This window comes from Oncorhynchus tshawytscha, linkage group LG06 (genome assembly GCF_018296145.1).
Source record: "Oncorhynchus tshawytscha isolate Ot180627B linkage group LG06, Otsh_v2.0, whole genome shotgun sequence".
In the NCBI taxonomy this organism is placed as follows: domain Eukaryota; kingdom Metazoa; phylum Chordata; class Actinopteri; order Salmoniformes; family Salmonidae; genus Oncorhynchus; species Oncorhynchus tshawytscha.
The window spans coordinates 57,119,772-57,142,975 of record NC_056434.1 but is presented as its reverse complement, the minus strand read 5'-3'; the positions used below and the strand labels follow the sequence as shown (position 1 = coordinate 57,142,975).

The 23,204-nt window shown below is 40.4% G+C and overlaps 1 protein-coding gene across 5 annotated transcripts in view; it reads left to right on the top strand.

Annotated features, from left to right (window-relative positions):
- Positions 1-1,426: 1,426 nt before the first annotated feature.
- Positions 1,427-23,204, top strand: part of LOC112252741 (arginyl-tRNA--protein transferase 1) — a 193,479-nt gene continuing 171,701 nt past the window's right edge. Inside the window, exons 1-4 of one of the 5 annotated variants that reach the window (XM_024424257.2) lie at positions 1,427-1,600; positions 18,572-18,635; positions 18,894-18,956; positions 19,726-19,829. In XM_024424257.2, the coding sequence (XP_024280025.1) occupies positions 1,501-1,600; positions 18,572-18,635; positions 18,894-18,956; positions 19,726-19,829 (331 nt within the window). In that variant the 5' untranslated portion in view covers positions 1,427-1,500. The remainder of the gene's footprint in view (positions 1,601-18,571; positions 18,636-18,893; positions 18,957-19,725; positions 19,830-23,204) is intronic. The other 4 variants (XM_024424256.2, XM_024424259.2, XM_042323427.1 and 1 more) reach the window with 4 other exon arrangements.

Below are 23,204 nucleotides of genomic sequence, written 5' to 3'. Positions count from 1 at the left end.
GTAACTCACAGAAAATATAAACTACCGGTCAAAAGTTTTAGAACACCTACTCATTCAAGGTTGTTCTTTATTTTTACTATTTTCTACATTGTAGAATAATAGTGAAGACATCAAAACTATTAAATAACACATATGGAATAATTTAGTAACCAAAAAGGTTTTAAACTAATTAAAATATATTTATATTTGAGATTCTTCAAATAGCCACACTTTGCCTTGATGACATCTTTGCTTATTTGAGCTGTTCTTGCCATAATATGGACTTGGTCTTTTACCAAATAGGGCTATCTTCTGTATCCCCCCTACTGATTGGCTCAAACGCATTAAGAAGGAAAGAAATTCCACAAATGTACTTTTAACAAGGCACACCTTTTAAATTAAATGCATTCCAGGTGACTATCCCATGAAGCTGGTTGAGAGAATGCCAGGCGTGTGCAAAGCTGTCATCAAGGCAAAGTATGGCTATTTGAAGAATCTCCAATATAACATATTTTTTGATTTGTTTAACATTTTTTTGGTTACTACATGATTCCATTTGTGTTATTTCATAGTTTGTATGTCTTCAACTATTATTCTACAATGTAGAAAATAGTAAAAATAAAGAAAAACTCTTGAATGAGTCTGTGTTCTAAAACTTTTGACTGGTAATGTATGATGTGGTGGCAGCAACAGAAATGCACTTTGGTGTACTAGATTTTACTGCAGAAGTGTTACAAGGTGTGTTGAACGATAGTGTCCCGTCTTTCCAGGCTGCAGGTCTGGTGTAGGAGCAGATAGGGCCAGGTGGAATAGTGGTGAGGTTTTAACAGGTGTAGGGTCAGTTGATAGGGCAATTTTTCTTCCCTTTTTATCTCTTTATCTCTTCCCTTTTGGTGTCACAAAGTGTAATGAATTTACACTCCAGAACAGTAGGCTTAAACAAAGGGCTAGATGAGAGAAATAGATGTATAGTGACAAATGTGGGGGTGTATGCACCTTTCAGTTGGTTGAGATCCGCCAATACAAATTTATAGAGGTAGTAGTAGTGATGGCCTTATATAGTATTTTTGTGAATCCGGCTACTTTCGCTCTGTTTACGTAAAAGAGCCGGCCCATTTGGCTCCCAAACGTCTCTTTGTTGAAAATACTCAAAGATCGACCAATAACCATAAACAATTATGATCTTCAATGTAAAGCCCAAAATTAATGTAAACGTGAAATCGACATTAAAATACATTTGTACTTAGCCAAATTATTAGATGGCCTGCAAATTGTGTTTTTTTTAACAAAAAAAAAGTGGACCCGATTGACGCGCTCTTCCCACTATGTATTGTTCACCCTCTTTATATACTTATTTAGCAATTAATCTGCAGAAAAACAGTTTTGAGCTCAAAAAGCCGCAGTATGCAAATCAGGGAACCAGCTCTTTCACGATTCGGTTCCCAACGTTCACCAAAAAGATCCATTCTTAAAGAGCCGTTCGTTCGCGAATAATCTATCACTAGGAAGAAGAAAATTAATATGGCAGCAGGTAGCTCCTGCACGATAGTGGAATATTTCGGGGGCGATGACGGCTACCGCTGTGGTTATTGTAAAAATGAGAAGGGTAACTTCTCTCATGGTAAGATTTGATTTGTAAATTCGCTGGGTGAACTTTATTGTACTGTCCTTCGCTTCGTAAAGGCCTCGTCGTTGACGCTGGCTAACGTTAGCCAGCCATTTTCCAACAGCGGTCAGTTTGCTAGTTAGCAAGCCTTCAAACAATTGTTGCTAGCCATACATAGCTAACGTTTCCGAGTTTAAATATTTTTGCATGTTATTTGACATATTTAGTAAACAAGTTGGTAACGTTAGTTAGGTAGTCAAGCACACCAAGCTAACCTTGCTAGCTAGCATTAGGTTGCTAGCTAACGGTAGCACTGTAATGACTTGGCTGCTTTGACAGCTGACCACACTTCAACATTATAGCCTATTCGTTAGTTAGGCATAACTGACGATGTGAAGTCAATGTCTATATCCAAAAATGATAAAACAAATACAAGAGTGGGACTGCCCCAGGTATAAACGTTATAAAAATGATCACTGCAGCTAACTAGGTAGCTTGAACAACTTTTCATACAGGTTGCTAACTTGTTAGGCCTAGGTTAGGGAGCATGTGTTCTTAGTTCGTTCTCTATAATCTGAATTTGCCGAACAAGATTGAGGATTTGCTGCTCCTCCCCTTCATGTTCATGTGTACCGTACAGCATGCAGTTGCCCCATCACATGGTCTGTCCACGCTGTCAGGAAGGAGAGGCTTAGCTAGGTGCCAAATCAGTGGGTGAGCTCTGAGCTGGAAGTGGTTTTAGGTCAGGGAGGGTTCAACGAAGGTTTTTTCCCCCCACAGACAGGAATGTTGTGTTGACACCATAAGGGCGGGGTCTAATGTAAGTGTGTATCTGTTTGTGTCATTAAATCAGCCGTTTTGCACTTGAGCAAGGCAGTTAACACCCAACAATAACGGCGCCCTGTACGCAGATGAGTTCGATGTCAAATAAGGCAGCCCCCAACACCACAAGCACACATATTTCAGTTAAGTGCATTCAGTTGTGCAATTTACCATTTATCCCCTTTCCCATTAGTGCCGTGGTTGCACACAACACCTTGGGTTACACAAAGGATTCTGAGTTAGAGATTTTAGAGGTTTCTCTAAGCATAGCAGACCAGATCACTAAACAGTGAGCACAAGGTGCGATTGTAATACCAAATGATGTGATTTAACCCCCAAAATGTGGTATCTGTTATACTGGGACTAACAGGTTAGGTACTGTTTGGTGTAGCACAGAAGATTTTTGACCAACCGTGTCCAGTTGGAGGGGTCTGTTGAATTTAGAAAATGCTCTGTTTTATATATATATATATGTGTGTGTGTGTGTGTATATGTTTGCTTCATGATATAATCCAACAATGTGTATGCTGCCATGTGCTTAAAGCTGCAATAAGTAACTGTTTGGACGCCCCAACCAAATTCACATTCACATTCACACAAATGTGAGATATAGATTTCTCATTGGAAGCAAGTCTAAGAAGTGGTAGATTAGTTCCATGTGTGCTATTTCGATGCTTCCCGTTCTAATGTTTCGTTTTGATTTTGTACACCAGTGGAAAATACATTTTCCATAACCAAAACTATTGTATTTCAAAGCAGTTAAATGGTGCAGTGATTCTCTACACCAGTGGTTGCCAAACTTTTTTTATAGTCCCGGACTCCTTCAAACATTCAACCTCCAGCTGCGTACCCCCTCTATCACCAGGGTCAGTGCACTCTCAAATGTTGTTTTTTGTAAGCCTGCTACACACCCACTATACGATACATTTATTAAACATAAGAATGAGTGAGTTTTTGTCACAACTCTGGGAAGTCAAAGAGCTCTTATAGGACCAGGGCATAATAATACATAATTTTGCTCTTTATTTAACCATCTTACATATACAACCTTATTTGTTCATAACTGACCACCAGGTTTAATGAGAAGGGTGTGCTTGAAAGGATGCACTTAACTCTGCAATTTTGTATTGGCGAGAGTCTGTCTTAAGTCATTTTACACAGTCTATGCCTGTATTTAGTTTATGCTAGTGAGGGCCGAGAATCCACTCTCACATAGGCACGTGGTTGCAAAGGGCATCAGTGTCATAACGGCTCGATTTGCCTAGGCAGGATACTCTGAGCACAGCCCAATCCAGAAATCTGGCAGTAGCTTCTGATTAAATTCAATTTTCACAGAACTGCTTGTTGCAATTTCGACACGGATCTCTTGTTCAGATATCGGTAAGTGGACTGGAGGCAGGACATGAATCCCCCCAGCATTGTCCCAGCCGTGGCAGCAGGAATAATTAAGTCTGCAGCTCACCATATAATTCACTTCTAGCCCCTTCTTATTAATGGTATCTTACCACTTGAAAGTTGTCTTACCACTTGAAAGTTGTCTTTATTCTCGCTCAAAAAACTTGTGGCTTATTTTTCAAATTGTCATGTTTCGATTTCTAAATGGCTGCTCAAGAATGAATGTTTCCTGTGAGAGAGTCACGGTTGTGATTGGATGTTAATTATTTGACTAGGCTACCTGTATTTGATATTGTTTATTTGGGACTCACCACCTGGATTCGGTCTTATGTAGCAACATTGTAATTTCTTTTTTTACATTGGATGAAACTAGCCACTGCATTTGAGGAAACAATGGGAAAGTAATTCTGCTTTGAAAGTTGATCAACTTGTAAACTGAGTTTTGAGAGAACTGTCTTTCAATGTTTTGCTACTACTATTGGAGAGCCCTTTGTCTACACCCATTCAGCATTGTTCACACACTCTTAACCCTTAGCCCCCACCCATCTTTTTAAGGGTTGATCGCTTTGGACAATAAGTAGGGTTGTTCCGAAAGCTCTGACCTCATGACAGTCAAGCACCCAAGCTAACATTGGCTAGCTACTCATTATGTGTCTGGAATAACACCCTGCTCTGACCATTTTACTCACCCTTGCAGAGTTGGTTAGGCAGTTTTCATGTTATCCAGAACGTTGGTGACTGTAACTGTGCTGCTGGCAACAATTGAATTACATGTTTACTGACACCAGACACATTCAACGGGGGTTGAGCATTCAAAAATTGTTATTCTGCGATCTGGCACACTAAGATGAGAATCTTTTAAGAAATGTTGCAAGATATCTAGCTAGGTAAATGATGAATCCCAACATATAACGTTACACTAACTTGAAATAAAAATACTTTGGCAAATTTAGGAGTCTTTTGTTGAGACATCTAGCTAGCTAAACAATGGACCATAATCACAACTCCTGACGTCACTACCCTGCATGAATCTGCAGGTAACTAACCAACCAGGTTCTGTGGCTATAACTAGTCAAGCCAATGTGTCTGAGATATGAAGAATAAGATCATACACATAACGTTAGCTAGGGACCCAGCCTGCTAACGTTAGCTAGCTAACAGTACACTTTAAATGAAACCACTGTCAAATTTAAAAACGTGTAATATCTGAATCTTTCCAGTACACATCATGGTCGAACATGTCTCCTGTCTGATGCCATGCATGGTTGCCTTAGTTTGACTATGTATTCCAGACTGGTGTTTTCTCCATCTCCTTAGGTATTATACTCAAATTCCACTGAATTCAAAACTCTGTTGAGAGCATACACATAATGTTAGCCAGCTAGCTAACAATACACTTGACATTAGGTTTATGCAGTTTTACTACACGATACATAAAAAAGGAGAATTCAACACTTACCTAGACATACTGACCAGCTCCAATAGACAGATGAGTGCTATATGGTAGACCAATCCAAACTCCTCTTGGCATGTCTAGCCCACTCATTATCTCAGCCAATCATGGCTAGTGGGACGGTTGCTTCCTTTCCTGTGGCTAAACCAACTAGGCTCGTAATTTAACCATTTTATTCATATTTACAGCTGACATACAAGTTTGATATTAAGGCACATGTAAGTTCACATGTTCTAAAAGCCATTTCTGCCAAAAATCGCATTTTGATAAATATATTTTTTACGTTCAAACGGCTGTGAAGTCGTGACTTGCGACATACACCAAGTTTCCTGATTTTGTGTTACATTCCTCTGAACACTAGATGGTTTAATTTGATTTTTGGGAGTGAAACGAGGCTATTCAGGCAAGGAAAAAAAAGTCAATTATTAATCGTCACCTTATTCAGTCTCATCTGAAAGTTGTAAATTCTTGGTTATCTTCACGAACCCTGGCTAACAAGTTCAATCAACAATACAAAATTTGGTTTATTTATTTACTAAATACCTAAATAATCACACAATTACATATACACAGGATGGCTCATACATTGATTACTAATGATGTCATACAAGAATACGTCCCTAGCAGACGGAACCGATATGACTGCTGGTTACACAAAGAAAGAGGGTTGGGTTTGAATGAAAGTGCGGGAAGACTGAGGAACAAAAGGATTGGGTCTCTATCGGAGCTTATGAAGCTATGCCATCGTAAATACAGAATCTTATACATTCTATATAACCGGCCATTTGGAAAAGGAAAATGCAAGAAATATTTATGAGCTGTGCTTTGATAGATTTGTCATAGATGGAAGGCTGGGTTGCCCAGCAGAGATTTCTTGTCCTTTGAAGAATATATCTTGTTGTAGAACAGATACGTTGTAGTACCCTGTCTTTCTGAAGAGATTGTCCGTTCTTTCCTAGCCCACGTTTACAGCTGCTACTAACTCGACGTCTAGGATTATTATTATTCTTATTTAGTGAATAAGAGTTCAAAGTTCATACCAAGTTGCCATACTATAAGCTCATGCTATATTCTGGCTGGTATAGTCAATTCATCCTTCTAGTTTGTCGATCTTCACATCCACGTTGAAATGTGCCCTTTTAAACGTATGGATAGCAGTCCTCACGTCATCGGGAAGACAAGGTTGACTTTTCGTCAACAGGCTTTTGTAGTGGTGGAGAGAAGGGCGTGCTTCATAGTTAATCTTGGAACTCCCTCTCCCGGATTCGGGAGAATTGTCATCAGCTGACACTAATTAGCATAATGTAACGGACTAAAAATATTACTAGAAAATATTCATATTCATGAAATCACAAGTGAAATATATTGAAACACAGCTTAGCCTTTTTGTTAATCACCCTGTTATCTCAGAATTTGAAATTATGCTTTATAGCCAAAGCAAGACAAGCATTTGTGTAAGTTTATCGATAGCCTAGCATAGCATTATGCCTAGCTAGCATCAGGCAGCTTGGTCACAAATCAGAAAAGCAATCAAATTAACAACCAAACAAAGTTCACCACACTAAGTACAATAAATGGAATAAGGTTAGGGCAAAACATTATACAAAAATCACAATTATAACATGCAGCATTTTATGGGAGGTTTTCTACATGGGACCACAATGGAGACCAGATTTTCCAAAATGTGTCAGACTTCTGGTATAAATCAAAGGTAAGTTTCTCTAGGGGTAGAATGGCAAAAGCTTGAGTGCCACATTCTCTCAGAAGGTACTTCAAGTGTACCATAATAACAATATACATTTTTTGGCTAAGTAAACAAGGGTATTGAACAGACAGGATCAAACACAACGTTACAAACACAAATTCGTTGAAAAAGCGAATTCCAGTAAGACTGGATTCTGCTACAGTACCAAATAACGTACATGAAGGTGCCAGTATCCTGTTTACATTTAAAACATAAATGTGATACATTAGAAAACATTCTGAAGGCGGACAGTTGTAAAGTAGGTTTTATTTAGTTGTATGGTTATGGAGGTGCATTTGGGGAAGACCCTTTCGCAGATAGAAGCCCACTCTTCCTCATCTAATGCATGTCCAATGTCTCAACGCATCATAGGATGAGGTACTTCTGTTCAATAAAATAGTATATACAGTTGAAGTCGGAAGTTTACATACACCTTAACCAAATACATTTAAACTCAATTTTTTCACAATTCCTGACATTTTAATCCTAGAAAAAATTCCCTGTCTTAGGTCAGTTAGGATCACCAGTTCAATTTAAGAATGTGAAATGTCAGGATAATAGTAGAGAATTTATTTTAGCTTATTTATTTCATCACATTCCCAGTAGGTCAGAAGTTTACATACACTCAATTAGTATTTGGTAGCGTTGCCTTTTAAATTGTTTAACTTGGGTCAAACGTTTTGGGTAGCCTTCCGCAAGCTTCCCACAATAAGTTGGGTGAATTTTGGCCCATTCCTGCTGACAGAGCTGGTGTAACTGAGTCAGGGTTGTAAAGGCCTCCTTGCTCACACATGCTTTTTCAGTTCTGGCCACACATTTTCTATAGGATTGCGGTCAGGGCTTTGTGATGGCCAATCTAATACCTTGACTTTGTTGTCCTTAAGCCATTTTGCCACAACTTTGGAAGTATGCTTGAGGTCATTGTTCATTTGGAAGACCCATTTGTGACCAAGCTTTAACTTCCAGCTGATGTCTTGATGTTGCTTCAATATATCCACATACTTTTCATTCCTCTATGATGACATCTATTTTGTGAAGTGTACGAGTCCCTCCTGCAGCAAAGCAACCCCACAACATGATGCTGCCACCCCTGTGCTTCACGGTTGGGATGGTGTTCTTCAGCTTGCAAGCCTCCCCCTTTTTCCTCCAAACATAACGATGGTCATTATGGCCAAACAGTTTCATCAGACCAGAGGACATTTCTCCAAAAAGTACAATCTTTGTCCCCATGTGCAGTTGCAAACTGTAGTCTGGCTTTTTTTATGGTGGTTTTTGAGCAGTGTCTTCTTCTTTGCTGAGTGGCCTTTCAGGTTATGTTGCTATAGGACTTGTTTTACTATGGCTATAAATATTTTTGTACCCGTTTCCTCCAGCATCTTCACAAGTTCCTTTGCTTTTGTTGTGGGATTGATTTGCTCTTTCCACACCAACGTACGTTCATCTCTAGGAGAAGAATGAGTCTCCTTCCTGAGTGGTATGACAGCTGCGTGGTCCCATGGTGTTTATAGTTGCGTACTATTGTTTGTACAGATTAACGTGGTACAGGCATTTTGAAATTGCTCCCAAGGATGAACCGGATTTGGTCTACCATTTTTTTTCTTCTGAGATCTTGTCTGATTTCTTTTGATTTTCCCATGATGTCAAGCAAAGAGGCACTGATTTTGAAAGTTGGCCTTGAAATAAATCCACAGGTACACCTCCAACTGACTCAAATGTCAATTAGCCTCAGAAGCTTTTAAAGCCATGACACATTTTTCTGGAATTTTCCAAGTTGTTTAAAGGCACAGTCAACTTAGTGTATGTAAACTTCTTACCCACTGGAATTGTGATACAGTGAAATAATCCGTCTAAACAATTGTTGGAAAAATGACTTGTGTCATGCTCAAAGTAGGTGTTCTCACCGACTTGCTAAAACTATATTAATAATAGGGCAAGGTGAGATGTCAGCGTCTCACCTAGCCAACAGGAAATGGACATGCGCAACGCCAAATGCTAATCGTACTCGATAAAACTCAACCTTCCATTAAAACACACATGCAGGGTACTCAATTAAAGCTACACTCGTTGTGAATCTAGCCAACATGTCAGATTTTTAAAATGCTTTTCGGCGAAAGCATGAGAAGCTATTATCTGATAGCATGCACCCCCCCGCAATACCGGAAAAAGACGTAAACAAAAGAATTAGCGTAGCCGGCGCTACACAACGCAGAAATATAATATAAAACATTCATTACCTTTGACGAGCTTCTTTGTTGGCACTCCAATATGTCCCATTAACATCACAATTGGGTCTTTTTTTTCGATTAAATCCGTCCATGTATACCCAAAATGTCCATTTATATAGCCCGTCTGATCCAGGAAAAAACAGCTTTCCAAAACGCAACGTCATTTTTTAAAATTAAAAAAGTTGCCTATAAACTTTGACAAAACACTTCAAACTACTTTTGTAACCCAACTTTAGGTATTTGTAAACGTTAATAATCAATCAAATTGATCACGGGGCGATCTGTATTCAATAGCAGCAAGTCTTGAAATCATGGTCCATATTCTTTCTTTCAAAACTTCCTCCTGTGTACTGGATGACAGGAAGTGCCTATTTCTCATTTCACCAAGGATTAACTTCAACCCAATTGCCAGTACTGGCGACATCGTGTGGAAGCTGTAGGAACTGTAAACTGGCCGCTATCTATTTTCCCTTGCCATAGACAATACAGAGACTGGCGGATGGATACTTTTGTTTTGTTTTTTGTGAACAGGTTTTTCTTGGGATTTTGCCTGCTATTCACGTTCTGTTATAGTCACAGACATGATTTAACCCGTTTTAGAAACTTCAGAGTGTTTTCTATCCACACATACTAATCATATGCATATACTATATTCCTGGCATGAGTAGCAGGACGTTGAAATTTTGCGTGATTTTTAACAAAATTGTGAAAAAATTCAGGAGAGCCCTAAGAGGTTTTAACAAGAAATTTGTGGAATGATTTTAAGTTTTAATGACTCCAACCTAAGTGTATGTAAACTTCTGACTTCAACTGTAAGTCGGAGATTTAACCTCTCCAAACAGTAGGATTCGTAAATATATACATTTTTTAACTTCAGTAATTTGAGATCTTTATCGACCCTCCATGAAGTGTCTAAATTGTAGGTACTTTAAACATATTTTTGTTGGCTAAACGAAACTCGGTTTTTATGTTGGAATGATTTAAGTGACTTGAGTAAATTAAGGCTTAAGGTCAGCAATACCTGAGTGGCGCAGCGGTCTAAGGCACCAAAGTCCCTGGTTCGTATCCAGGCTGTATCACATCAGGCTCTGATTGGGAGTCCCATACTGCGGCACACAATTGGCCTGGTGTCGTCTGAGTTTGGGCATCATTGTAAATATCTGACTTGTCTAGTTACATAAACATTTTTAAAATACCCAGTCCAGAAGTCCAATACTTGTTATTCCGGGGGGGATTCTGGATTAAGTGCAATCGGTGATCAGAGTGATATGGTCTGGAATCTGCAAGTACCTTCTTGCATCTTTCCAAACTAAGAGTGTGTTATGTATGTACTGTAAAATAGATGAGGCCTGGATATTTTTTCAAACCTATTCTTAAATGCTTAGGAAGCTATTGCTCTTGGATGACATGCTATTGATTTCATCCCAACCCAAATTGAGTGACGTCTTTTAGGTACCAACTAATCATATGCTTGATCTGAGAAGACCATTAATATAGTTGCAGATTTGGCAAAGAGCCCTCCTAAACCCTTAGGCTTAATTAATTTGTCGATTTGGTTTTCTTTTTTGCTCCAGATATATTTCGAGATTGGCATTCATTTTCTAAAAAAGAACTGAGATGGCAGAGGATCTTTTGGAATAGCTAATTTAGCAGAGGAAGGATATTCATCCTGATGACATTAATTCTGCCAAAAAGAGTTTGGTAGGGTAGACCAGATAACCAAGTCTTGTTTAAGCTTTGTGTGCATATAATTTGCAGTGAGCATGTCTTTATGATTTGGCGTAACATACAGTGCATTCGGTAAGCCTCTTACAGTGCATTCAGGCCCCTTGACTTTATTCACCTTTTGTTATGTTACAGCCTTATTCTAAAATGGATTTAATTATTTTTTTTCGCCAATCTAATGACGACAATCCATAATGACAAAGCGAAAAAAAAACGATTTTGTATAATTGTTTGAAATGTATTAAAAGTAAGAAACAGATCTCTGGAGAGACCTGAAAGTAGCTTTGCAGCAACGCTTCCAACCTGATGGAGCTTGAGAGGATCTTCAGAGAAGAATGGGAGAAATTCCCCAAATACAGGTGTGCTAAGCTTATAGCATCATAACCAAGAAGACTCGAGGCTGTAATCAATACCAAAGATGCTTCAACAAAGTACTGCGTAAAGGGTCTGAATACTTATGTAAATGTGATAATACATTTTTATTTATTAATTTGGAAAAACATCTAAACTGTTTTTTGCTCTGTCATTATGGGGTATGGTGTATAGATTGAGTGGGCGGGGGGGAAGCAACATTTTAATCGAAGTCTGTCACGTAATAACATTCAAGTCAAGGGGTTTGAATACTTTTTTGAGCTGTGTGTGTGTTTACAGTACCAGTCAAAGGTTTGGATACCTATACCATTTCCAGGGTTTTTCTTTATTTTTTACATTGTAGTATAGTACACTGCTCAAAAAAATAAAGGGAACACTTAAATAACACATCCTAGATCTGAATGAATGAAATATTTGTATTAAATACCTTTTTCTTTACATAGTTGAATGTGCTGACAAAATCACACATTATCAATGGAAATCAAATTTATCAACCCATGGAGGTCTGGATTTGGAGTCACACTCAAAATTTAAAGTGGAAAACCACACTATAGGCTGATCCAACTTTGATGTAATGTCCTTAAAACAAGTCAAAATGAGGCTCAGTAGTGTGTGTGTGGCCTCCATGTGCCTGTATGACCTCCCTACAACGCCTGGGCATGCTCCTGATGAGGTGGTGGATGGTCTCCTGAGGGATCTCCTCCCAGACTTGGACTAAAGCATCCTCCAACTCCTGGACAGTCTGTGGTGCAACGTGGTGTTGGTGGATGGAGCGAGACATGATGTCCCAGATGTGCTCAATTGGATTCAGGTCTGGGGAACGGGCGGGCCAGTCCATAGCATCAATGCCTTCCTCTTGCAGGAACTGTTTACACACTCCAGCCACATGAGGTCTTGCATTAGGAGGAACCCAGGGCCAACCGCACCAGCATGTGGTCTCACAAGGGGTCTGAGGATCTCATCTCGGTACCTAATGGAAGTCAGGCTACCTCTGGCGAGCACATGGAGGGCTGTGCGGCCCACCAAAGAAATGCCACCCCACACCATGACTGACCCACCGCCAAACCGGTCATGCTGAAGGATGTTTCAGGCAGCAGAACGTTCTCCACGGCGTCTCCAGACTCTGTCACGTGCTCAGTGTGAAGCTGCTTTAATCTGTGAAGAGCACAGGGCACCAGTGGCGAATTTGCCAATCTTGGTGTTCTCTGGCAAATGCCAAATGTCCTGCACGGTGTTGGGCTGTAAGCACAAACCCCACCTGTGGACATCAGGCCCTCATACCACCCTCATGGAGTCATTTTCTGACCGTTTGAGCAGACACATGCACATTTGGCCTGCTGGAGGTCATTTTGCAGGGCTCTAGCAGTGCTCCTCCTGCTCCTCCTTGCACAAAGGCGGAGGTATCGGTCCTGCTGCTGGGTTGTAGCCCTCCTACGGCCTCCTCCACGTCTCCTGATGTACTGGCCTGTCTCCTGGTAGCGCCTCCATGCTCTGGACACTACGCTGACAGACACAGCAAACCTTCTTGCCACCGCTCGCATTGATGTGCCATCCTGGATGAGCTGCACTACCTGAGCCACTTGTGTGGGTTGTAGACTCCGTCTCATGCTACCACTAGAGTGATAGCACCGCCAGCATTCAAAAGTGACCAAAACATCAGCCAGGAAGCATAGGAACTGAGAAGTGGTCTGTGGTCACCCCCTGCAGAACCACTCCTTTATTGGGGGTGTCTTGCTAATTGCCTATAATTTCCACCTGTTCTCTATTCCATTTGCATAACAGCATGTGAAATTTATTGTCAATCAGTGTTGCTTCCTAAGTGGACTGTTTGATTTCACAGAAGTGTGATTGACTTGGAGTTACATTGTGTTGTTTAAGTGTTCCCTTTATTTTTTGAGCAGTGTATAATAGTGAAGACAACCAAACTAAGAAATAACACATGTAATCCTTTGTAGTAACCCAAAGTGTTACACAAATTATATATATTTTTTTGTTGTTGAGATTCTTCGAAGTATCCACCCTTTGCCTTGACAGCTTTATACACTCTTGGCATTCTCGCAACACAGCATTTCTCATGAAGCTGGGTAATCTGTAGGCCAGTTATGTAACCTCAGCCTGGGCTGGGCCAGGGTGTGGGGAGGAAAGAAGTCTGCGGCCTGGGGTAATTCCACAGGGAGGTCAGTGTGGAGGAGATGGGACATGCCTCCGGAACTGGGGTTACAGGCCAGGCGCTAACGCCACCATAACACTCGTTGCTTCACTCACTGAAAGGACATAACTACAGTAGCAGCCTACCTGCTCCAAATGGTAGCTGGTCCTAGACTACAATATCGTTGCTTTCTGATACAATCCTCTAACTTCAATTTTGCCAATTTTCATTTGAAAGCAGTAACTCCCATCAATATACTCTGAACATTTCAAGACTAGGCCTAAGGTATTCAAAAAAGCTTCTGAAGTTTCATAATTGTATATTCATTAATGTGGAAAATAATATTGTTTTGTGACGATATGCACCATTGGTCTCAAACTGTTGCTGCACCTAGAATGGTTTTAATCAGCCTTGTTCTTCTTGAGTAGGCCTAAACAAAGTCTATTTCAATCAGCCGTGATTGATATCTGACTGCGACACAATACACAACCTATGTGCAAAAAAACACTCAAGTCCTCCGCCTCTCCACATCTTTCATACAAAGCCTTTTCTTACTGTCACACCTGAATAGTGTTGGTGATCGTGTGCCTGTTGTGTAGGTGATGCTTTCCATGAAGACAGTAGCGCTATGACTACCCAGGATAATCTAGCCTAGTCCTTCCAGCTCTCAGTTGCAGTGTTTCCCTTACGACCTTTTTCAGCAGCGTTTTAATAAATTATGAAAACGAATATGATGAGGTCACTTCTGGTGCCTTTTTTTTTTGACACCATATAAAATATAATTTTCCCTTCAACTACAAGCATTAGGCCATAACCTGTAACCCAAATCAAATGTTAATTGTGATGTGCCAAATACAACAGGTGTAGACTTTTATCATGAAATACTTATTGACAAAGCAGTTACTTCATTTAGTAAATATTTTATTAAAAAAATGTTTTATAAAAAAAACATTAACACTTAGGCTATGTACAGGTACTGAGTCTGTGCGAGGGTACAGGTTAGTCGAGGTAATTTACACATGTTGGTATGGTTAAAGTGACTGCGTAGAGGCAGTGTAAAAACAAATGGAGGGGTGGGTCTGGGTGGTCATTTTGATGAATTGTTTAGCAGTCTTATGGCTTGGGGGTAGAAGCTGTTAAGGAGCCTTTTGGACCTAGACTTAGCTCTCTGGTACAGCTACAACCACTAGGGTGGCTGGAGTTGGACAATTTTTAGTGCCTTCGACTGACACCGCCTAGTGTATAGGTCCTGGATGGCAGGAAGCTTGGCCCCAGTGATGTACTGGGCCGTACGTACTACCCTCTATAGCGCCTTACCGTCGGATGCCGAACAGTTGGCATACCGGGTGGTGATGCAACCAATCAGGATGCTCTCGACAGTGCAACTGTAGTACTTTTTGAGGATCTGGGGACCCATGCCAAGTCTTTACAGTCTTAGGGGGAAAGGGTGGTGTTGTGCCCTCTTCACGACTGTCTTGGTGTGTTTCGACCAAGACCCTTCTCCCCAGATTTGCTCAGGCGGCCAGCTCTAGGAAGAGCCTGGGTGGTTTCTAACTTCTTCCATTTAAGAATCATGGAGGCCATTGCGTTCTGGTACCCATCCCCAGATCTGAGCTCTACAGGCAAGTCCTTTGACCTCATGGCTTGGTTTTTGCTCTGACATGCACTGTCAACTGTGGGACCTTTTTATATGACTAGAGGTAGACTGAATTTATGATTTTTCAATACCGATTTATTGGAGGACCAAAAAAAAGCCGATAGCAATTAAATGGCCGAGCATGTATGTGTAATAATTACAATACTCAATGAACTTTTAATTTTATTAACTTAATATAATACATAAATAAAATCTATTTAGTCTCAAATAAATAATGAAACATGCTCAATTTGGTTTAAATAATGAGAAATTAAAAGTGCAATATGTGCCATGTAAAAAAAGATTTACGTTTAAGTTCCTTGCTCAGAAACTGGTTGTTCCATATTCCCAGTTAACCTGTTGCATCGAGCCATCCCGGATCCGGGATCGTGAATACAGCCTCAAGCTCATTACCATAACACAACGTTAACTATTCATGAAAATCGCAAATGAAATTAAATTAATATGCTAGCTCTCAAGCTTAGCCTTTTGTTAACAACACTGTCATTTCAGATTTTCAAAATATGCTTCTCAACCATTGCAAAACAAGCATTTGTGTAACAGCTAGCGCACCTAGCGTAGCATTTAGCGTTAGCATTAGCAGGCAACATTTTTACAAAAACCAGAAAATCATTCAAATAAAATCATTACCTTTGAAGAACTTCAGATGTTTTCAATGAGGAGACTCTCAGTTAGATAGCAAATGCTCCGTTTTTCCTGAAAGATGATTTGTTTAGGAGAAATTGCTCCGTTTGGTGCGTCACGTTTGGCTACCAAAAAAATCGAAAATTCAGTCTTCAAAACGTCAAACTTTTTTTCCAAATTAACTCCATAATATCGACTGAAACATGGCAAATGTTGTTTAGGACCAATCCTCAAGGTGTTTTTCACATATCTCTTCATGATATATCGTTCGTTGAAAGCCTCCTCTCTCCTCTCAATCACTGGATGACTGGTGCAGCTTGTAGATTACGCACCAATTTACACAAAGGACACTGGGCGGACCCGTGGTAAATGTAGTCTCTTATGGCCAATCTTCCAATGATATGCCTACAAATACGTCACAATGCTGCAGACACCTTGGAGAAACGATAGGAAGGGCAGGCTCATTCCCGGCGCATTCACAGCCATATAAGGAGACAATAGAAAACAGAGCTTCGAAAATTCTGCCCATTTCCTGGTTAAAGTATCATCTTGGTTTCGCCTGTAGCATGAGTTCTGTGGCACTCACAGATAATATCTTTGCAGTTTTGGAAACCTTAGAGTGTTTTCTTTCCAAAGCTGCCAATTATATGCATAGTCGCATCTTTTCGTGACAAAATATTGCGCTTAAAACGGGCACGTTTTTTTAATCCATAAATTAAAAGAGCGCCCCCTATATCCAAGAAGTTAAGATGTTTTTGGTTGTAGTTTAATAATAGGAATTATGAAACGTTGACTTTCTCTCCACCATTTGTATTTCATACACCTTTGACTATTGGATGTTCTAATAGGCACTTTAGGCTTTCAATACTAATCTCAGGAGTTGATAGGCTTGAAGTCATAAACAGTGTTGTGAATCAAGCATTGCTAAGAGCTGCTGGCAAATGCAGTAAAGTTTGAATGAATGCTTACGAGCCTGCTGCTGACTGAACGGTGGTAGGCAGACTGCTCTATCAAATATCAAATCATAGACTTAATTATAATATAATAAACACAAATGCAAGCCTTTGGTCATTAATATGGTCAAATCCGGAAACTATAATTGAAATACAGAACCGTTCTGTTTTTTTATCGAACGGGTGGCAACCCTAAGTCTAAATATTGCTGTTACATTGCACATCCTTCAATGTTATGTCATAATTATGTAAAATTCTGACAAATTAGTTTGCAACGAGCCAGGCGGCCCAAACTGTTGCATATACTCTGCTTAAGAGAAGTGACACAATTTCCCTAGTTAATATGGCCTGCTATCATTAATTTATTTTAACTAAATATATGCAGATTAAAACAAATGTATACCTTTGTATTGATTTTAAGAAAGGCATTGATGTTAGGTACATTCGTGCAACGATATTGCTTTTTTCGCGAATGAGCTTTTGTTAAATCATCCCCCGTTTGGCGAATTAGGCTGTGATTCGATGATTGATTAATTAACAGGCACCACATTGATTATATGCAACGCAGGACAAGCTAGATAACTACACATGGTTCATATTACTAGGTTGACTAGTGTTTATGTGAAGATTGATAGTTTTTTTTTTAATAAGATAAGTTTAATGCTAGCTAGCAATTTACCTTGGCTCATGTAACAAGTGGTCAGCCTGCCACTCAATTTCGTCGTGGAATGCAATGTAATGTAATACTCACAAGACGTCACCCATTGAGCGCGTTTGGGATGCTCTGGATCGAGGTGTACGACTGCGTGTTCGGGTTCCCGCTAATATGCAGCAACTAAGCACAGCTATTGAAGACTGGGACAACATTCCACAGGCCACAATGAACAGCCTGATAAACTCTATGTGAACGAGATGTCATGCTGCATGAGGCAAATGGTGGTCACAACAGATTCCTGCCTGACTGGTTTTCTGATCCACGCCACTAGCTTTTTTTAAAGGTATCTGTGACCAACTGATGCATATCTGTATTCCCAGTCATGTGAAACCCATAGATTTAGGGTGTAATGAATTTATTTCAATTGACTGATTTCTTTATGAACTGGATGTCTGTAAAGGATTTGAAATTTCATGTTGCGTTTTTATTTTTGTTCAGTAGACATAGGAAAAGAGTGATTGATAAATGAATTAATTGAACTGTACCACTAATGTATAAGTGTGTAGTTTAATATCAATGGTTGAATAATTGTACTTATTTTCTTCATTGGTTTCTATTACAATTATTTTGTTTTTCCTACGTTTCTTGTGTTTATGACTTGCTTTGGATTTGTCTGCTCTTTCCCTGTCCATATGGGAGGGTGGGGTTTTGGGTGAGAGGGTAGTTGGGAAATTGGGTGAGCGGTGACATTAAGTGGGTGGGTGGGCGGGCAAGAAATAACAATTCCTTTAGGATTAATTACTGTTCAATTGTGCAGGAATATTTGTGAAAGCGTAATAAACATTATTCCAAGTGATTCGGTGACCGTAAATCCACTTCGCCAACTGTAGTTCAATAACTGTAGGTGAAAAAAATAATGTGTCATGTCATAGCTCAGACCACATTCTTTCTGCAGAGATCTTTGAATCTTAATTGGGAGCAGATCTTTTTGGAAGTTTTTTTTATTTTTTACCCTAATTCTGTTACCAAACTTTGCATCTGCACAGTTCTTCCAGTAAATGTGTTTTTATGACATTTGTGTGACTTGTTCAAAGTGGTTAAACTTTTGAAATGTTTTTTGTTTGGAAGACATTTTATCAAGTCAAAGCGTAAATCCGTTATTGTGGATTTACCCCATTTCATGTCCACTCATCCTGCCTGTGTTTTATGCAGGGATGTGGTCACACGCCATGACAGTACAAGACTACCAGGATCTCATAGACAGAGGATGGAGACGGTAAGTCCGACTCTGAGCTTTATAAACTCACACACTGTTTTCCTCCAGGCCAGTAGTCTCTCTACACGTTTTGACACAGCAGCATAGCCCTCCATGTTTAACATATTTTTGGGTGTACAACATTGCCACATTGCTTATCTGTAGTTGTGTGTGTGTGTGTGTGTGTGTGTGTGTGTATATACATTCCTTATCTGTAGTAGTCTAAATGCCCACTGCATATGTTCATTTGTTATTCTTCCTTGTCTGTTACTTCTACAGAAGCGGGAAGTATGTTTACAAGCCCATCATGAACAAGACCTGCTGTCCACAGTACACCATCAGGTAAAGAGAGCCTATTATCAAAAAGACTCACATCAACCTAGCTAAAACTGGGGTCGTATTCATTAGTGCTGATTGGTTCTGACGTGTAAACTTGAAATATTCATGTTACCGAGGGGGAAATGCAGAACATCCGGTATCCTATGGAAAGGAGAAGTGCCACAGTCAGGTTTCAGTTGTTGGGTTGTGATTTGAAGTACTTGCTACACCAGAAGTGAATGGTTATCTGTAGGAGGAATGTATTTGGTGAGCCAGGGGCTTGAAATGTTACTAAGTAAGGGAAAGGCAGTCACATGGTTGCGGTTACTGATAAAGGTGTGGATTAGTGAAGAATGGGTGCCGAGGTCCGGTCACATTAAGGGAGAAGGAACAGTTTACTCACATCACTTAACTTTCTTCCCTAGCAATAAAGATGTAATGTTTAGAGAAAAGGAGGAGACTCCTCCTATAAAGTCGGGTGTAAATGCTTGTGCTGGGGAGAACATGTCTTTGTCTGTTCAGCTGTCTGACCCATTGGGTGAATAAACTTAGAACTTTTCCTCGTTATCCATTTTTAGTTTACTCTATTACAGTGCTGCACACCTTAGCAAAATGCACAAATGTTTTCCAATGAAAAACAGAAGCAAGAGTTCCTTATTTGACACGTTTGGGTAGTCCCACCCTATTTCAATCTGTTTTGTTTGATGCCTAATGAACATGACCCAGATGACCCTTTACTCAGTTATAAGCCATATACTAATGGTTCACTAACACACTAATACATGGTTTGTAGGTGTCATGCCTTGAACTTTCAGCCATCTAAAACCCACAAGAAGATCCTGAAGAAGATGAGCAAGTTTCTGTCTAAAGGGGAGATGCCAACGGAACAAGGCGATGGTGAGAGGAAATTTGCTTTCGTAAAATACTAATGCAAAGCTGTCTCTAGTAAACGACACATCGATTACATGTGGTAGGCTGCTCTGTTCTAGGGATGTGCATGAGTACTCAAACCAAGTACTCCTCAGTGCAGATCGTGGGCAGGGGTCAATGTGTGCAAAGTTAAACGTTTAGATCCTCCCATTGACGTCAGTATTCTTTCACTTGCGAAATTCCCAAGGTTAATTTATGCATTTTGTCCACATTTTTGTAAGAAAAGTGGAGATAATGACTTTAGAAGATATGAAAATATTTGTGTCCAACCGTATCCACAGAGATCAATGTGGACTTAGGCTTTTGTTCTTGCCAACCAGTACACACCTGATTCAATTAACAAACTTATCATAGACTTCATTCAAGACCTGATTAGTTGAATCAGGTGTGCTATTGCTTGGTTAGAACGAAAACCTCGAACCACATCGGCCCTCTGTGTATAAGATGCCATGCACAAAGACCATAACACACAACTTTCAATGAAAAGCTGAATCACATTTGCCATACTGCTATTCTTGTTAATTAGTTTAACTTGTCTTCCTAAAGCTTTTATGAAGACTGTTTCAAATCTCCCCCTCCACTGTTGTATTAAAAAACTACAGGTGGTGGACAAAAAAACGGAATCGCCTGGATTAAAGAAGGGTTGGGTGATATATCGAATTAATTCAAATGTATGTTTTTGCGCAATATTCCCCAATGCCTATATCGCAAGAATTGCAGTTTTGCTCTTATTTTTTTGGAGGTTTTGTCTGTTTTATTCTTGTGTTTTTGGTCTTGTTTCTTTCTCTCCTGTGCACCTCTCCACTTACACCAGAGATCTGTATATAATGAAAAGATTCATGTCTTTGCCCTAACGGCGGGAGTCATTGTCCCAAAGGCAGGCGACAAGCTTAGGTCCAAAATAAGCCTGTATTGACCTTATTTTGGACATTTTTGCTTTCGCCTCTTCCTCTATTGTTTACGCACACCAAGTCCCTCCCCCTGCCTCATCACATCATCCTCTGACAAGTGATTTCAACTCGCTATTTGAGGTTTGGTCCAACTGATTCGGTCATATGGACACAAACACATTGAGACATTATTTTACTGTAATAGAGGAGAAGTAAACTTTTCTAAAGATACCCTTTTTATTTCTCACCTACTCAAACTGCACTCAGAGCAGACACTACTCAAACGAGACTATCAATGAACATTGATTTTGGAAAATGAATTTTGTCTCACGCTGTAGGGTACCATGTACCAATAGCAGCATTTTAGCTAAAGATTGTTATGCTAGCTGTCTAATCTGTGTTTTATTAATGTGTAATAAGCATAAAACACAATTATATGGAATTGGCAATTAGTTCTAATTATGAGAAATAAAGTAGGCCACTTGTTGGCTAAACTTGAAATATAGAGATTAGCTGGCCAATCACTAGCATGTGGGCTTTTTATTAATTCCCCAATTTCGTCATATCCAATTGGTAGTTAGTCTTGTCCCATTGAACTACCCCGCCAAGCCACACTGCTTCTTGACACAATGCACACTTAACCTGGATGCCAGCCGCACCAATGTCGGAGGAAACACTGTACACCTGGTGACTGTGTCAGTGTGCATTCGCCCGGCCCGCCACAGGAGTCAGTAGAGCGCGATGGGACAAGGACATCCCGGCTGGCCAAACGCTCCCCTAACCCGGACGACGTTGGGCCAATTGTGCACCACCTCATGGTTCTCCCGGTCGTGGCTGGCTGTGACACAGCCCGGTATCAAACCAGGATCTATAGTAGTAACGAAGCTAGCACTACGATGCAGTGACTTAGACCGCTGCACCACTCGAGAGACCACTAGCACGTGGGCTTGATGTTTCTATAGCCTAATATGCTTGCTACAAGAAGTTAGTAATTATTTGTGAATGTGTATGGTTCTAGTTACATTAAAAAAGGGGCATTTTCATAGACTTGAAAGCCAGGTCAGTGGCCATTTCAAAAATAATACAATTATTAGTGGGTCTTGTGGTTGTGGAAGGCATATATTTAGCCTAGGTATAACATCAAACTCAAATTTTATTGGTCACATACACTTTTGGCAGATGTTATTGCGGGTGTAGTGAAACTCTTGTGTTTCTAGCTCCTACAGTGTAGTAATGCCTAACAAGTGGTTGTTGTCCTTGATGATCTTTTTGGCCTTCCTGTGACATCGGGTGCTGTAGGTGTCCTGGAGGTCAGGTAGTTTGTCCCCGGTGATGCATTGAGCAGACCGCACCACCCTCTGGTGGGCAGAACGCACCCACCGAGAATGAGAGCCCACAGTCCTTGGTAGCTGGTAGGTGGCACTGTGTTGTCCTCAAAGCAGGCGAAAAAGGTGTTTAGCTTATCCGGAAGCAAGACATCGGTGGCTGGTTTTCCCTTTGTAGTCCTTGATTGTCTGTAGACCCTGCCACAAGTCTTGTCTGAGCCGTAGAATTGCCACTCCACAGTCTCTGTACTGACATTTTGCCTGTTTGATTGCCTTGCGGAGGGAATAACTACGCTGTTTGTATTTGGCAATATTCCCAGTCACCTTGCCATGGTAAAGTGCAGTGGTTCACGCTTTCAGTTTTGAGCAAATGCTGCCATCTATCCACGGTTTCTGCTTTTGGTAGGTTTTAATAGTCACAGTGGGTACAACATCTCCTATACGCTTCCTGATGAAGTCGGTCACCATATCCGCGTAGTCGGTGATATTATTTGGAGGCTGTCCGGAACATATCCCATTCCGCATGATCAAAACATTCTTGAAGCATGGATTCCGATTGGTCAGACCAGTGTTGAGTAGTCACTAGCATGGGTACTTCACGTTTCAGTTTCTGCCTAAAGGGAGGCGCAAAATGGACTTGTGCTCAGGTTTGCCGAAGGGAGGGTTGGGGTGGGCCTTGTAGGCATTTCGAAAAGTTGAGTAGCAGTGGTCCAATATTTTCTCGGAGTGAGTTCTACAGTCAATGTTCTGGTAGGACTTCGGGAGCCCTGAACTGAGAACCCAACTGGCTGTTCGGACTCAGATATCCCGAGAGAGCCGTGTTTCCGTTAAACAACGTTACAATCCCGGAATTCTCTCTGGAAGGAGATCATCAGCCAGAGCTCGTCAACTGTATTATCCAGAGACTGAACGTTTGCGAGTAATGTACTTGGAAGCGGCGGGTGGTGTGCTTTCCTCCTCTCCGAATACCTCTTCTCCGCCAGTGGTATTTTGTGAGCAGCCTCTTGAATCAGTTGAATTGCCCTGAGGGGTACGAACAAAGGATCCAATTCAGGAAAGTCATATTCCTGGTTGGGAATGCTGGTGAGTTACGACTGCTCTGATATCTAAAAGTTATTTCCGGTTGA